Consider the following 16,801-nt stretch of genomic DNA (forward strand, 5'->3'; position numbering starts at 1 on the left):
GGATAGGGCCTCGTCGTCGTCGTCGTCGTCGTCGTCGTCGTCGTCAAGACTTGTTTGAGACAGCTCACCACGCTAAACTATCCAGAGCTAGCTTAGTCATTTCTGCATAAACTATTGCAATTTACATCCATTTCGACCTGCTTGGCGTCACTCTACGTTCTTTTCCTTCTGTCACCATGACGATTCCGTCAGGCCTCAACTAATCCTTTGTTTTAGGCAAATTGTGCCCAACACTTTACGGATTTCGATTCAGTATCATGTAATTAGACATACGATCTACCCTCATCTAGTCTTCAGCATTCTTCTGTATTACCCCATTTCAAAGGCTTTTATTCTTTTCTTGTCAGATCTGTGTTTCACTTTCGAGCAAGGCTGAACACACAAATACTTTCAGAAAATACTTACTAATAATTTAATTTGACTGTTATTAACCAATGTCTCTCTTTCAAAAACGCTTTTCTTGCTATTGCAACTTCGGATTTTATATCCTCTCTACTTCAACCAAGAGTTCGTTTACTGAGAAACTAACAGGATCGTCTACTTTTCATATCTCATAATACAATTCCCTCACCATTGCCCGAGTTCAGTGCCTTCACCACCGTGCTACCACGTTCGGTAGTGACAAAGAGTGGGGAGATAACGATTCCACGCCCTCATTTAGTGAGTCACAAGTAAGTTATTGCTCTTACGTTTTTCAGTCACTCGACAGGAGCTAGTAGTTTAGTCAAAACCTAACGGTATTACAAAGGTGACTAAATTTATTCTTTCAGGTATGACCCTGTTCAAATGTTAACCCAGCCATACCGCTGTGTGTTTTCCATAATCTCCCTAAACCAAAATGATGAGAAATGTTAATATTTCTGGCTTTACAGTCGTCATATTCAGGTACAAGGAGCTCTTCTGAGGGCAGTCGAGGACGCAGCTGTGGCAATATGACGTAATGTGGTGTGGGGTGTCGATGACAGACGATTTGTCCGGTATGGGTTTCGTGAGAAAGACCGCCTAAATAGTGATCCTTCTCCGCGGTTGGCTACTGCGATCGGAAGTTGTGCGCCAAAATGGTAATCTATTACTAATGTTAGATCAACTAAACTGCATATTTACTTGCATTTCAAATTAAAGGATCTCTCAATAGTAGAATGATTCCATTGTTTCACAAGTATTAATAAATAGCAGAATAATAAACAACTACAAAAAGAAAAGGCAGACGAAGCACTTCGGTGACCTTCGGATCGCGCCTCACATGGATGGCGGGCGAAGTTGTTGGGCAGTAAGATCATAACTCGTTCGGCAGAGTCGCGGAGGAAGGACATGTTGTCCGCCGCGGTATCATTTAAGACTTGACTTGCAATGTCTAGTTGAGAACAGTGTGATTGTAATTACAGAAATACGCAGTTAATTATTTTGTTGAAGAATGGAAAGTGTGTGTGACTAAGTGGAAAGTAATTCCATGCCGTATAAACAAACTCCTCGGAAATTTCATTATTTCTAAAATAACAGTGCCTCGCTAAGAGTATCTTACAACCACTAGATTACGAACTCAAGACCTACACGCCGTTTTCTGCGCAGGGGACAAAAACTATAGAAGACTGCAGATTGGTGAATATTTAGTAGAATTTATGCATTCTACTCAGGGCGGTGCAAACAAAAAGGCACCTCGCGGGTACCGCAATCTTAATACAAATGAGATCAGCGACACGTCGTCTGTGGTAACACAGAGGAGGTATTAAGAGAAGAAATATTTTTGAAGGAAGGGATTTATCATACGCACGTATGCATCTCTCTCTCTCTCTCTCTCTCTCTCTCTCTCTCTCTCTCTCTCTCTCTCTCTCTCTCTCTCTCTCCGCGCGCGCGCGCTTTCTGAGTGAGAGTTGAGAAAGTGATGAAAGCTTATCAACCAATCGTTCATTTTATACAGCTCTACAGTTTAACAAGCCTTCTTCTATTCACCTTGCAGCTAATTATCTTGATCCAGCAGAACAAGGTAGTAACCTAAAGCCTATAAAAATGATTGAGGCAACAAGGTTGGTTTGTGGTAGAACGAAGAACTGTGAACTAAGTATTATTCAGATTAGAAAGAACTTTGCTGATTATATGGACAAACAAGGAATTTGGTTCAGACAATCTTTGTGAGAAGGAATGGGTCCTCACCCTCAGGAACGTAACAAACATATAAATCCTTTACTACGGTGACTAGGTTTAAGAGAAGCTTGTGAATTGTCAGAAGTTGCCGTTAAAATTCTGGGCGCACAAATCACATCTGCTGCTACGCAGCATCTCCTCAGCACTTTTGGATGGAGGCACAGTAATAATTTTAAAAAAGGCATCAGAGAGCTGCAAAACTAACTTATCTCTCCTGTAACTGGAAGTTTATTAATGGAGCAGGACGACAACCTCAGTCTGTTGATCTCAAGGAAAAACCCATACTGAACAATCTAAGCAAAGACAAAATGGAAAAGACCCCAGCGGTCAGAGAGGAATCAGATTCAGTAAAATATGGGGCAGAGTCGGAACCACATGAATCTTCAACTTATGAAGGTCAAGAAACTGACTGAGAAAGATTTCCTTTTTTTTGCTGTAGTATAGTAGAAGTAAAAATACTACTTACAGTCTAGCTCGTCAATACAAACTATACTTTATTTCGACACTACTTTTAAACTTGAGTTTTTTATTGTTTACCATTCCAAGAATTGACCTCATTAAAGATGTAAAAAGTTACGTTTAAAATCCAATTTATTTCCTCTACTAATTTCCCCCCAACTCTCAAGCCACTTTTACAGCTGTTTTACACAACCACTAAAGAAGCAGTGGTGTTTCTATTCAACCACCAAAGAAGCATTATTACGAAACACCGCTTCCAATGCAAACTATCTGCTTGAAATTTTTTTATAAGCGACACTTAGCGATCTTTAAAACCGCATAAATGTTCGGGCATTTATGAATATTCGCCATTTGTCCAGGCATTTATTCTGGGCATTTGCCCCAACTTGTAAGTGCCACGGCATTTTACAACACTACGCTTGTACCGGTAGATAATTTGGACACTTAAGGTTTGATAAAAGAGGTTTCTGCAGTAGGCGAAGGTGGTCACGAAATGAATATTCTCACAGAAAACACTGTTACTAAAGCATAACTTCAAAGGATTATACACGCATTTTGAAGGCATGACCGAAAGAGAAATTCTCTAAAAACGCGAAGGATATTCGTCCTTTCTGGGAGTTGTCAGTGAAGGAAGCTATTCACAGTCTCTCACGGAATGATTTACACGTCAACTGAATAGGCGACTTATCTTATTAAACACTGAGTCACACTAAATAAGATGATTGCGCATAACGTCACCACAACCTCACCGTGACTCAGTAAACTCGGGCTGACAATTGGAACAGTAGCATGGCACACTCATCTGTCTTATCTAGCGTGCATTTCCTACGAGCGATACAAAATTCACTATGTCCACACTGCAACTTATCGAGGACTCCAAGGTCACTTGCAATGACTGTAATCGTAATAACGTTCAAAGAATAGAGGTTACGTTAAGACGATTAAATTATGCGGAGGAAATACGCTTTAATTTCTAAAATGCTGTATTTGGTACTCATAATCGAAATTTATATTGGTGGCGATACTAAAAAGGAAGGAGCATTACAATTTAACATTCCGTAGAAGAGGGTGCCATTGTAGACGGCACACGAGCTCTGATTAGAGAAGCAAATTGAAAGTGTCTTTTTCAACAAAATTTCCGGCGTTGACCTATTTCGGGAAACCTCGGAAAACCTAAATGTGGATGATCGAAAAGGTAATTCAACTACCTTCTTCCCAAACCCGATTTCGGTGTCTAAATTACTGTGACATCTTGCTCGAATACTGGCTGTACAAACCTAAACATTGGATTACAGCTTTCGAAACCTTTACGGAGAAGAAATTGCGAATTTCCTTGACTACGAGCAACAACATCAATTCATCTGAAATAACTTAACGTCGTTCCAATAAATGTTAACGTCAGTATGCAAACCCTGTAACTTACCGATTTTAACCAAGTACATATTTCTCATTTACAGTATAAATCACGTACAGCAAAAAGTTTCAATAACTAGCTATGTTAGCAAGCCAAAGCTGCAACCATCAGCTTTTGATCAAATACATAATTCTCGAATAGATGGTGGACGCAAAATGTTAGTTCTACAGTTGAGCAAGCAGTGGTGGAGGTGGGGGTGGGGGGAGGTGTGGGGTGGTGGTCGTGGTGGTGGTCGTCGTCCCTTTCTGTTAATTTACGACATGTCAGGTGTGTATTTTTATAGAGTGGATGATGCGGCGAGTTCTCGTGCAATGGTGTTCTGTTTATGCACTTTTCAGACGAGTAAGAAATGAAAGACTAGGAGAGTGTAAAATCCGGTGCCGGTACACTTTCCTATTCCTCTCAGAGAGAGCCATGGAAGCATCGAGCTCGAAGACCCCACTCGGAGAATTATTAAACAACGTAAATGTTGTATGGGATTGTTAGCTAGAACACTCACGGGGGGAAGGGGGGTGCGGCAGCCTGTCGAAAACTTATTTTTTCTTCGTGTGGACTGGCCCGTTTCCTTGAGGATACGTGAGATCTGTGTCGCATGTGTGAAGAATGTAGGTGCTTGTAATAGATGCATCATATATGGTGCTATGTTTGTGTTGTATTATGCCAAATATCGGCAGTGAAAATCTCATCCATAAGCAGGATTCTGAACGGTGTACTTTCGAGTCGAGAGTCGGCGCACAAGTATCCGATTTCAAGCCGACTGAACCTGAAGAGGACGAGAGAGTGATGACTGAAGACCTGCTTGTTATCAACGGTAAAACGGAAATGATTAGAATTTACTACATATAAAGCAACTGGCTGTTATCACCACAGAAAACGCAGTTACCGAAATGTGCTGCACATTATAGCACCTTACAGGAATTCTACGGGCTATTCCAGTATTTTGCTAAGGCTGGCGTCCAAAACCGAGACACACTTTGAATATCAGTTTTCTGCGTCAGTGCATTCTGTGAATGCGACAGTTAAAGTTACCACTTAATGACTTCTAATTAAGGATATAAAACGTGACATCTAACAACAACATTCACTTACGACAGCATGCTTAAAAAGGTGTTTATCGGATTTATTGGAGCAAGAGTAATTTTACATGCATGTGAGGAACTCAAGCTGCATTATAACGCCAAATTCCATGTGATATGGAAAAAATACATTGCTTGCACCGATGCATTTGGACCACATTTAGAAGGGGAAAAGTAATGTTGTTGATACTAGATTCAGGGCGCTGAAGGACATGGTTAGTAACTCCGCTGCAGAACATTAACTGAATGGTCCATGAAACGAAGTCTTTTCTCTATCTTCTTGGGCCGACGGTTTATACACAAACAGAGGCTAGGAAGGCAGACTGGCAATGACAAGACAGACAGCGACTGCTTATTAGTGTAATGGAATGGTTTCGTGGACTGAAGTAGCTACAGCTATATTTAATCTTTTTGTTAAGAGGGGGCGCTCAATAAGTAAAGCAACAATTTTTTTCCTGGAAGCGGGTTAGTTTTATTCACGATTTCAATAGACCACATTATTCTCCACTCTTATTTAGAAAATACTATTTTTCAACGCGACTCCGTTCAATGTGATGGCCTTGCTCCACCTCAGTGGGACGGCCTGTATGCCACCATGTGGCGCTCTACTGGTCAACGTCGGAGCCAACATCATGCTGGATCAATAAAATTGTCGCTATCAGCCTCGTGGCACTCAAGCTATTCCGCACAGATGGCACTTGGAAACTCTTTATGGTATCATTTGACGGCGAGGAACCTACCGGAGACACTTGTGAGCACCCGAAGTGGCGGACGAGTGTTTCAGCACTACAGAGACGTCCAGTTGAGAAGCGATGGGTTTGTGATCCGTCGCCCGCCACGAACGAGAGTCTCCACACGTTGCAACACGAGTCGCAGCTGTATACGGCTGGCCAGAACTAGAGAGATCTGTGAGGGTTGCGCAAACTTGATGCGATGATGCCTCTCCCAACGTTTCACCGTGCTTTGGTCCACTGCCAGGTCTCCATAGGCATTCTACAAGCGTCTTTGAGTATCCGCCAAACGCACCTCCATTACAGACAATTTTGTAAGTTGCGTATTGCGCCGCCACCTGTCGGGATTTCATGAACATAACAAGGGCTGAAGCGGTAATATTCCAACGTGCCCCATAACAAATTCCGCATTTTTTTCAGCCTACACTGACCGAGAAAGAAATGTGTTGATTTACGAATTTAAGGCCCGTCGTATCAGTTTACAACCGCTTTCGTGGCACTGAAAACCGTATCCTCAGGTGACATGTAAGTAGTATGTCACACGTTAGTTACCTGTCATCCGTCACCGGTTGTGATCTTATGATACAATGATTAAATAAAGCTTCAGCGGCTTCATAATCCACGAAATGGGAGTTGTGGTTCCCCTGTCTACAATGTTTTCCGCTGAATAAATTGGATATAAAAAATAACGCAAGGAAGCATGCAGATCTGCGTGGATGTTCATGCCATTCCTCGTCTCTGTAATGAATGTGTAACGGAGTCGTGGTCTTAAGTACTACATTACTACATAAAACGAGAAGAGAGAGAGAGAGAGAGAGAGAGAGAGAGAGAGAGAGAGAGAGAGACGCGGCTGTTAACATTACAGTCCCACTTAAAAAGAATGTAGTGAAGAAATAATTGAGTAATCATAATTGTGAAACTATGATTCAGAAAAATATGGCATGTTTGATCACTAACTAAGAAGGGATGAACCAGCACTGTCAGACACATTAAAATAGGCTACTCAGTAATTTGGGCGATAGTCCAGACAACAAAACCGAACCTGGAAACTTTCGCACCTTCGTGTTTGTATCTTTTTTGGAAAACAGTTATCTCCCCTCCCCAAGAACAGCTGCCCTCTTGTCAGAATATTGAAGACGAATGAAAGTTAGTGTGGCGCACCGACACGCGCGCCGCTGGGTGTCGGCTGTTGCCAGAAGAGAGGCGTACCTTTCTGTGCGGCGGCGTGAGGCAGAGAGTCATGGCCGCGGCGCCGGGACGGCGGCTGCTGCGGCGTGGCGGCGGCGGGCGCTCGGGCCCCGGGCTGCGGCCGTCTAACAGCGGCGTCGCTGCAGCTGCATCGCCTGCAACACGAAACGTAACCGCGCGCTCAGCACACACCTAACTGACCACTGACTGAAATACCTGTACGAGTGAGTTTTAAGTTCATGTAAAATAATATTAGGAAAACACAGATTTTGAAGAATACAGACTTACAAATAAACTAATGGAGGAACTACTTATAATGGACTTGTTCCAGCTGTGTTCCCTTGCTTTCATAAAAAAATAAAGAAGGTCCAACTTCTAGTAAGAAACCATATTTTTCCTTTAATCCCTACACAGGTTTCATCACAACTGTGTTCAGCTCACCGTTTTCTTTTTTTCCCGTTTTCATTTTTTCTGAAATAAGAATACACAAATTTTATGTGGGTTATGAAAACGCTGACGTCAGATTCTGTTGTTTAGATTATGTACGTACTTTACTTTGTGTGCCCTGTTGCTGCCAACAGCAATCAGCCAGAAGTCTAAAAATAAATACAGCCTGTCATTTGCAACACAGGGATGTTAGGGCAGGGGAAAATGTGGGTAACACACGACAACATTCTAACATCCATAATCCATCAACGAGCACGAGAAAACACAAGTAATCGCTCTTAAAATACGCAGCACTATTCATAAATAGTAAACAACACCATATAGTTTTTCCAAACGAAAACCACACGAAATTTTAGAAATGTTCGCCTGTCATTTTAAGCATTACAATAAACGACAACAAATTTAGCAGTCAAACGTAAACGACGCACAGATGACTTGGGGATGATTTCTGTTGGCATCCACAGGGCAATTTTAACGACAACGAAATCTGATAACATATCCTTAAACGACATAAAATTTCTATGTACATATTTAAAAAACAAAAAGGGGAAAAACATTTTAGATGCAGCAAGTGTGGTGAAACATGTTTGGGGATTAAACAAAGTAATTAACGGAAAATTTGTTTAGCACCCGCAGAGAAATCTAAAACTTTTCATATGCGTTATGCTGTAATACAAATTCTGGGACAGAACTCGTTGCAGGGGCAAAGAAACGTTCACGATTCAGAGAACAGAACATCCGTCAGAGTCCAACAAAAGCTGTCTCTTAATTAACAAATAGGCAATAAAACAAGCAATACTGAATCCCCTGCCCCATACAGATACATGTGGTGCCTACGCTCCCCATTTCCAGAAACAAAGAGACTTCGAATACTATACATGCACCGTTGTCAGAAGTAAAATCCATGATGACTTAACAATTAAAAGCGTTTCACAAAAGATCCCATCCACATCTTAAAGCTTTTATAGTGAATTAATTTACCACGCTAACATAAGTATTCAACTACCGACATACTATGTCCACTGCCCACGTAAGCATCCATGTTCCAACTAAGTACTTCCAAACCAAGTCGGTAATACACAAGATGAGGTTGACGAACAATATATCGTTTTAATTACATTTTCGTTTTTGTAGGCAAGTAATATAAATGAATTTCTAATAAAACATTCTTTATTCATAATAATGAAACATGCTGTTCAATAATTACGTCTTTGTAAAAACATTTTTTAAAAACTTTAAAATTTTTTATTAACCGGTCAAGTTGCATTTATTGGGTGTAACTCCTCCCCTCCCCCCGTACCCCGCAGAAACGTAAAACCTTTTTGCCGTTCGCTGCTTTTCTCTTTGCAAATGAAAATATCTGATGGCTCTGGATTCTAAAACTTTGCAGCGATATTTCTTGTATTAGTGTACCACCCAATGCCAAAAACTATGAAAAATATGAACACAAAGTTTTCTCAGTATTTGAATGTTACCTGTAAGTAGTACGTGTCAGTCATTCACAAATTATACTCTCTCGGTTAACTACATTGTATGCAGCAGGTAATCATTAAAATGGTAGCATTAAATTTTTTTCAAAAACACACTATTATGTAGTAAATTATCGATTACGCTAGTCCTAACATTTTCGTTATTGGAGGATAATTTATCGAGGGTATGCGGCAAACTCTTCTTATAAAACGGCTCTTGTTCAAAGATAAGTAACATTCCTACTAATACTTGGCACAAAACCATATCTATATCGGTAATATTATCTATACTACTATATGAAGACAAGCTGTATAATGTTATTACCAAAAATCATGAAAAATAATCGGATAATTTATTTCAAATTTTTACCCGATACTCAAATGAAGATTCTGACGGACGTAAAGCTCCATATTTTTGTAATATATCGTAATACTTAACCATGTATGTAATAAACGCGAAACGTGGTTACTAAAAACCTCTGATAGTTCTTAACCAATTTAGTTCAAATCTTTACACGACTATCAAGCAATCAGATGGACAAGCTGTATTTTTATTTGAACAATGACTTGCAGGTTTCCTGTTAAAACTGACTGCAAGAAAGAAAATGCTGCGCTGTGAAAACGTGTCTTTTCGGTTTATTTGTTGCAGTCAGTTGCAACTACTATAAGGGCATGTAAACCATTAGGCAAATTGTTTCTCCCATATATTGTTTCTCCTCATATATGTATTTTCGATGAAAAACTGTCTACACAACAGCGTGCTGTTTAGTTTTCTTCTCCGCTGCCGCCTTTTACAGAAAACAAACTATTATTTATGGTTTTTCGGCTTATGATTAGACTACTATTACGTAATTTGAATCACCCAAAACTTTGTATTACTACCCATTCACAGATTAAAATTATGCAAAATACTGTCACTGACGCTACTATCTTCACAGATCCGGCAGCTGCAGAGGTGTGGGGTCATATCTAGTGCCGATTCCACTCATCGGCTTTGACCAATGACGTGGCACCGAAGGCAGAGACGTTACGTAGAGGCTTTCTTTGAAAACAAATGATCATATTCGTATACAAACGAATGTACCATACAATAAAATTACAAACACAGTTCACGTGATTACTTACTTAGCCCAAATTATACCGACAAGAATTAAAGTCAACGAAAATTAATAGAAAATGGTTCAAATGGCTCTGAGCACTATGGGACTTAACTGCTATGGTCATCAGTTCCCTAGAACTTAGAACTACATGAACCTAACTAACGTAAGAACAGCACACAACACCCAGTCATCACGAGGCAGAGAAAATCCCTGACCCCGCCGGGAATCGAACCCGGGAACCCGTGTGCAGGAAGCGAGAACGCTACCGCACGAAAAATTAATAAGAACAGAAAAAGAGAGGTATACAGGTCTGATATAAATCATTATCGCAATTTATGTCAGTAAGAAAAGCACAGAAAACCTTTAAATCCAGTGCAATATAGCACATAGGAAAGTCATAATATTATGAATCAGCGTAAACTTTTAGTATTGATTGTTAAATCTAATGGGATGAGTACACAGGTAACGAATTCTGACAAAAAAGTAGTAGCAGTAGTTGTTGTTGTCTTCAGTCCAGAGACTGGTTTGATGCGGCGCTCAATGATACTCTATCCTGTGCAAGCTTTTTCATCTCCCAGTACCTACTGCAACCTACATCCTTCTGAATCTGCTTAGTGTATTCATCTCTTGGTCTCCCCCTATGATTTTTACCCTCCACGCTGCCCTCCAATACTATATAATCTTCAGCTTTCTTCTGTAGCACCACATTTCGAAAGCTATTCTCTTCTAGTCCAAACTAGTTATCGTCCATGTTTCACTTCCATACATGGCTACACTTCATACAAATACTTTCAGAAATGACTTCCTGACATTTCAACCTATACTCTTCTTCAGAAACGCTTTCCTCGCCATTGCCAGTCTAGATTTTATATCCTCTCTACTTCGACCATCAGTTATTTTGCTCCCCAAATATCGTAACTCATGTACTACTTTAAGTGTATCATTTCCTAATCTAATTCCCTCAGCATCATCTAATTCAATTCGACTACATTCCATTATCCTCATTTTGATTTTGCTGATGTTCATCTTATACCCTCCTTTCAAGACACTATCCATTCCATTCAATTGCTCTTCCAAGTCCTTTGCTGTCTATGACAGAATTACCATGTCATCGGCGAACCTCAAAGTTTTTATTACTTCTCCATGGATTTTGATTCCTACTCCGAAATTTTCTTTTGTTTCCTTTACTGCTTGCTCATTATACAGATTGAATAATATCGGGGAGAGACTACAACCCTGTCTCACTCCCTTCCCAACCGCTGCTTCTCTTTCATGCCCCTCGACTCCTAACTGGCATCTGGTTTCTGTACAAATTGTAAATAGCCTTTCTCTCCCTGCATTTTACTCCAGCCACCTTTAGAATTTGAAAGAGAGCATTCCAGTCAACATTGTCAAAAGCTTTCTCCAAGTCTAGAAATGCTAGAAACGTAGGTTTGCCTTTCCTTAATCTTTCTTCTAAGATAAGTCGTAGGGTCAGTATTGCCTCACGTGTTCCAATATTTCTACGAAATCCAAACTGATCTTCCCCGAGGTCGGCTTCTACAAGTTTTTCCATTCGGCTGTAAAGAATTAGTGTTAGTATTTTGCAGCCATGACTTATTAAACTGATAGTTCAGTAATTTTCACGTCTGTCAACACCTGCTTTCTTTGGGATTGGAATTATTATATTCTTCTTGAAGTCTGAGGGTATTTCGCCTGTCTTATACGTCTTGCTCACCAGATGGTAGAGTTTTGTCAGGACTGGCTCTCCCAGGGCTGTCAGTAGTTCTAATGGAATGTTCTCTACTCCCAGAGTCTTTTTTCGACTTAGATCTTTCAGTGCTCTGTCAAACTCTTCACGCAGTATCATATCTCCCATTTCATCTTCATCTACATGCTGTTCATTTCCATAATATTGACCTCAAGTACATCACCCTTGTATAGACCCTCTATATACTCCTTCCACCTTTTTGCTTTCCCTTCTTTGCTTATAACTGGGTTTCCATCTGAGCTCTTTATGTTCATACAAGTGGTTCTCTGATCTCCAAAGGTCTCTTTAATTTTGCTGCAGGCAGTATCTACAGGGTGTTTCAAAAATGACCGGTATATTTGAAACGGAAATAAAAACTAAACGAGCAGCGATAGAAATACACCGTTTATTGCAATATGCTTGGGACAACAGTACATTTTCAGGCGGACAAACTTTCGAAATTACAGTAGTTACCATTTTCAACAACAGATGGCGCTGCAAGTGATGCGAAAGATATAGAAGAGAACGCAGCCTGTGGGTGCGCCATTCTGTGCGTCCTCTTTCTGCTGTAAGCGTGTGCTGTTCACAACGTGCAAGTGTGCTGTGGACAACATGGTTTATTCCTTAGAACAGAGGATTTTTCTGGTGTTGGAATTCCACCGCCTAGAACACAGTGTTGTTGCAACAAGACGAAGTTTTCAACGGAGGTTTAATGTAACCAAAGGACCAAAAAGCGATACAATAAAGGATCCGTTTGAAAAATTTCAACGAACTGGGAACGTGGCGGATGAACGTGCTGGAAAGGTAGGGCGACCGCGTACGGCAACCACAGAGGGCAACGCGCAGCTAGTGCAGCAGGTGATCCAACAGCGGCTTCGGGTTTCCGTTCGCCGTGTTGCAGCTGCGGTCCAAATGACGCCAACGTCCACGTATCGTCTCATGCGCCAGAGTTTACACCTCTAACCATACAAAATTCAAATGCGGCAACCCCTCAGCGCCGCTACCATTGCTGCACGAGAGACTTTCGCTAACGATATAGTGCACAGGATTGATGACGGCGATATGCATATGGGCAGCATTTGGTTTACTGACGAAGCTTATTTTTACCTGGACGGCTTCATCAATAAACAGAACTGGCGCATATGGTGAACTGAAAAGCACCATGTTGCAGTCCCATCGTCCCTGCATCCTCAAAAAGTACTGGTCTGGGCCGCCATTTCTTCCAAAGGAATCATTGGCCCATTTTTCAGATCCGAAACGATTACTGCATCACGCTATCTGGACATTCTTCGTGAATTTGTGGCGGTACAAACTGCCTTAGACGACACTGCGAACACCTCGTGGTTTATGCAAGATGGTGCCCGGCCACATCGCACGGCCGACGTCTTTAATTTCCTGAATGAATATTTCAATGATCGTGTCATTGCTTTGGGCTATCCGAAACATACAGGAGGCGGCGTGGATTGGCCTCCCTATTCGCCAGACATGAACCCCTGTGACTTCTTTCTGTGGGGACACTTGAAAGCCCAGGTGTACCGCCAGAAACCAGAAACAATTGAACAGCTGAAGCAGTACATCTTATCTGCATGTGAAGCCATTCCGCCAGACACGTTGTCAAAGGTTTCGGGTAATTTTATTCAGAGACTACGCTATATTATTGCTACGCATGGTGGATATGTGGAAAATATCGTACTATAGAGTTTCCCAGACCGCAGCGCCATCTGTTGTTGACAATTGTAACTACTGTAATTTCGAAAGTTTGTCTGCCTGAAAATGTACTGTTGTCCCAAGCATATTGCAACAAACGGTGTATTTCTATCGCTGCTCGTTTAGGTTTTATTTCCGTTTCAAATATACCGGTCATTTTTGAAACACCCTGTATCTTACCCTTAGGGATATATACCTGTACATCCTTGCAACTGTCCTCTAGCCACCCATGCTTAATCATTATGCACTTCCTGTCGATCTCATTTTTGAGACATTTGCATTCCTTTTGGCCTGCTTCATTAACTGCATTTTTATATTTTCTCCTTTCATCAATTAAATTCAATATTTCTTTTGTTACCCAATGATTTCTACTAGCCCTCGTCTTTTTACCTACTTGATCCTCTGCTGTCTTCACTATTACATCTCTCAAAGCTACCGATTCTTCTTCTAATGTATTTGTTTCCCCTTCCTTGTCAATCGTTCCCTAAAGCTCTCCCTGAAACTCTCCACAACCTTTGGTTCTGTCAGTTTATTCAGGTCCCATCTCCTTAAATTCCCAAAAAAAAGTAGGGTCTAACAAATACTGGAATCGATAACTGGGACTTACCTATATAGTAATCCTAGTTTTCGAATCCCACCATTCCATGGTTAGTTATTTAGATCGTTTTAACACAAGGTGTGAGTACTAAATCGTTACAGGATTTCTAGGTATGGTTATTACTATCTTCATTATTATGAAAAAGAGAAAAATTTGGAAGCTGTACCTACAATATCTCAGATCCATAATCCTACAAAAACGTAGTCCACAGATTTACTGCAGAAATATCTAAAATTGTGAACCATAGAAAAGTTGGAATCGGTAACTAGAATTGATCTATACAGAAGATCGGTTATAGTTACCGTTTCCAATTTTTGTTACACATCGCAGTAGTTTTAGAAGGCAATGATAAATGTAGAAATGACATTACGTTTCAATGCATAAAACTGCAAAAATAATTTACATATGAATCATGGAGCAATTGGAGTCTGTAACTGGAATTTACCTACATAGTTTAATTCTAGTTATCGATTCCAATATTTTTTTGTAGATATTCGTTTCTCATTTACTGGCTTTTTCTTTTAGAATTTAATGTGTCGGTTTCTCATTTTATGCTACTGTTTCGTATATCATTTGCTTAATTTTTCCGTTTTTCTGATATTTTTTAGTTTCTCCCTGCTCAAAACCCCCACTTACCTGCACTTCTCCCGTTAGGTTCAATAATTAATATAAAATTAACGCTATTTTATAACAGTGTGTCTTCACCACGTGTTTTACAGTAACGCAATTTAAAGGTTCTCTGTGAGTTTCTAATCGCACAATTTACGCGAATACTTTTTAGGTTACTTTTAATTCTTGTTCTTAATTATTTTCGTTATCTTCAGTTCGTTTCGATATAATTCGTGACTAAGCAAATAACTGCGTGAGTGTGATTGTAATTTTATCGTATGCTACCTATAACTAGTGTCTTTGCCTTAGGTATGACGTCATTGCTAAAAGCCGAAGAGTGGGATCTGACTAGAATTTATCAGAGGTGTGAGTGTCATATTCCGCATACCAATGATCCCAACCGATTTATCCAATAATTTTAAGCGAGTTGTATATCCAATTTCCAAACATATTTAACAAGTGCTAAGCATTTCCGGGTTAGCTAGTACCACATAGTATCCGTAGTTAAATAGTCCCGCATTACCCAACACTTGGGTACACGGTATGTCCTCCTTATGTGCTACTACATTCGTGATATTCCAGGCATATTGATTAGCTGCATTTTTAAGAAATAGTGTGAAGGACTAGATTAATATTTTTCTGGTGGAGAGGGCAGTTGTTCCCAAAGAGGGACAGCAGTCTACTCATTAGTTGCACGGGCAACAGTTTGAAAGATTAACTGACCTGGCCTGTTAACATCAGCCAGCAAGGCGTTCGTGTTCTCGTGCTGCAAAGGACTGGAAGCAAGGGGAACTGCAGTCTTTTTTTACTAAAGGTATACAGTTCTGTTGTATGGTTAAATGATGGCATCCTCCTGGACAGAATATTCTGGAGGTAAAGTTAACCCTCATTCGGATCTCCGCGCGGGTACTACTCAGGAGGACATCGTCATCCGCGAAGACAAAACTTGGCGATTATGGGTCGGAGCGTGGAATGTTACGTCCCTTAAACGCATGGGTACGTTAAAATATTTATAAACGGAAATGGACAGGTTGAAGATAGATGTAGTGTGAATTAGTGACGTTCGGTGTCAGGCTGAAAGGGGCTTTTGGTCAGTTGATAGTTATAAATATAAAATTGAATAGGAGTAATGCAGGAATAGAAATAATGAGTAACAAAATATAAAAACGTTGAGTTACTATGAACAGCAAAGTGACCGCATTATCAAAACCAGGACAGACACGAAGCCAACACCAGCCACAGTAGTACAATTTATGTGGTAACGAGCTCTACAGATGAAGAGATCGAAAAAAAAGTGCGATGAGATAAAAAAATTTCATGCGGAATCGATATGAAGACACCAGAAGGTTTCAGACTGATTATATAATGGTATGACATTTGGAAATCCAGTTTTGAAATGTAAAAAAAAAAACAAAAAAAACAGGTTGCCTCTTTGCTCGTGTGTAACCGCAGACGCACGGGAATAAAAGGACATGCGCAAAAACGTGTTGAAAGAACGCATGGGCGTTCTCGTATCCATACGTTGCCTATTGCGCAAGCAGTCTGCTACTAATCTTTTTCTTTGCTTGGGAGCTTTGCTACGTTTATTGTGATGTAAAGGCGACAGCAGAAGAAAACGCAAAAGGCCTGTAAGTAAAGAGCTATATAAACAACAGAGGAACGAAAAATACAAACTTATGGCAGCGTTCCGTTTGCGACCTTCAGGAGAGGGTCACAACGAGATTTGAGATTTTCTACTTGGGGAAAGGCAGCGATAAGCGATAAGGATCGTCATGTCCCGCGTACGTCCAGTATGGAGCACCTTCCCAGTTGCCGCCCAATTTCACTCCGACACTGAGATGCGCCTGTTATCCGTATCTCAGCAGAACTGTCTCTACCGGATACCCAGGAAATTTACTCTTCTCAAAATACGCTACTCTTCTTGCGTAATGGCCTTAGCGAGGGGTGTGTAACATACTGCTTGAAGCCCTCTCGTTATACTGCCTTTACTTTCATTGGATGCTGCCCATCAGTGTTACCTGTTGCTGCTCACTTCCACTACTACTGTAGAAGTAAAACAAAGCTGTGCTAAATCTGAAGGCTGGTTTGTACACCACATAGATTTACTCGCAGCGCTAGCTGTTGTAGGACTC

The 16,801-nt window shown here is 40.6% G+C and overlaps 1 protein-coding gene across 1 annotated transcript in view; it reads right to left on the reverse strand.

Moving 5' to 3' along the window:
* LOC126278886 (probetacellulin-like) overlaps positions 1-16,801 on the reverse strand; it is a 408,506-nt gene that overhangs the window by 315,030 nt on the left and 76,675 nt on the right. The window contains exon 2 of the mRNA XM_049979163.1: positions 7,032-7,165. Coding sequence (XP_049835120.1) covers positions 7,032-7,165 — 134 coding nt within the window. The remainder of the gene's footprint in view (positions 1-7,031; positions 7,166-16,801) is intronic.

The sequence above is a fragment of the Schistocerca gregaria genome, chromosome 1 (genome assembly GCF_023897955.1).
Source record: "Schistocerca gregaria isolate iqSchGreg1 chromosome 1, iqSchGreg1.2, whole genome shotgun sequence".
NCBI lineage: Eukaryota > Metazoa > Arthropoda > Insecta > Orthoptera > Acrididae > Schistocerca > Schistocerca gregaria.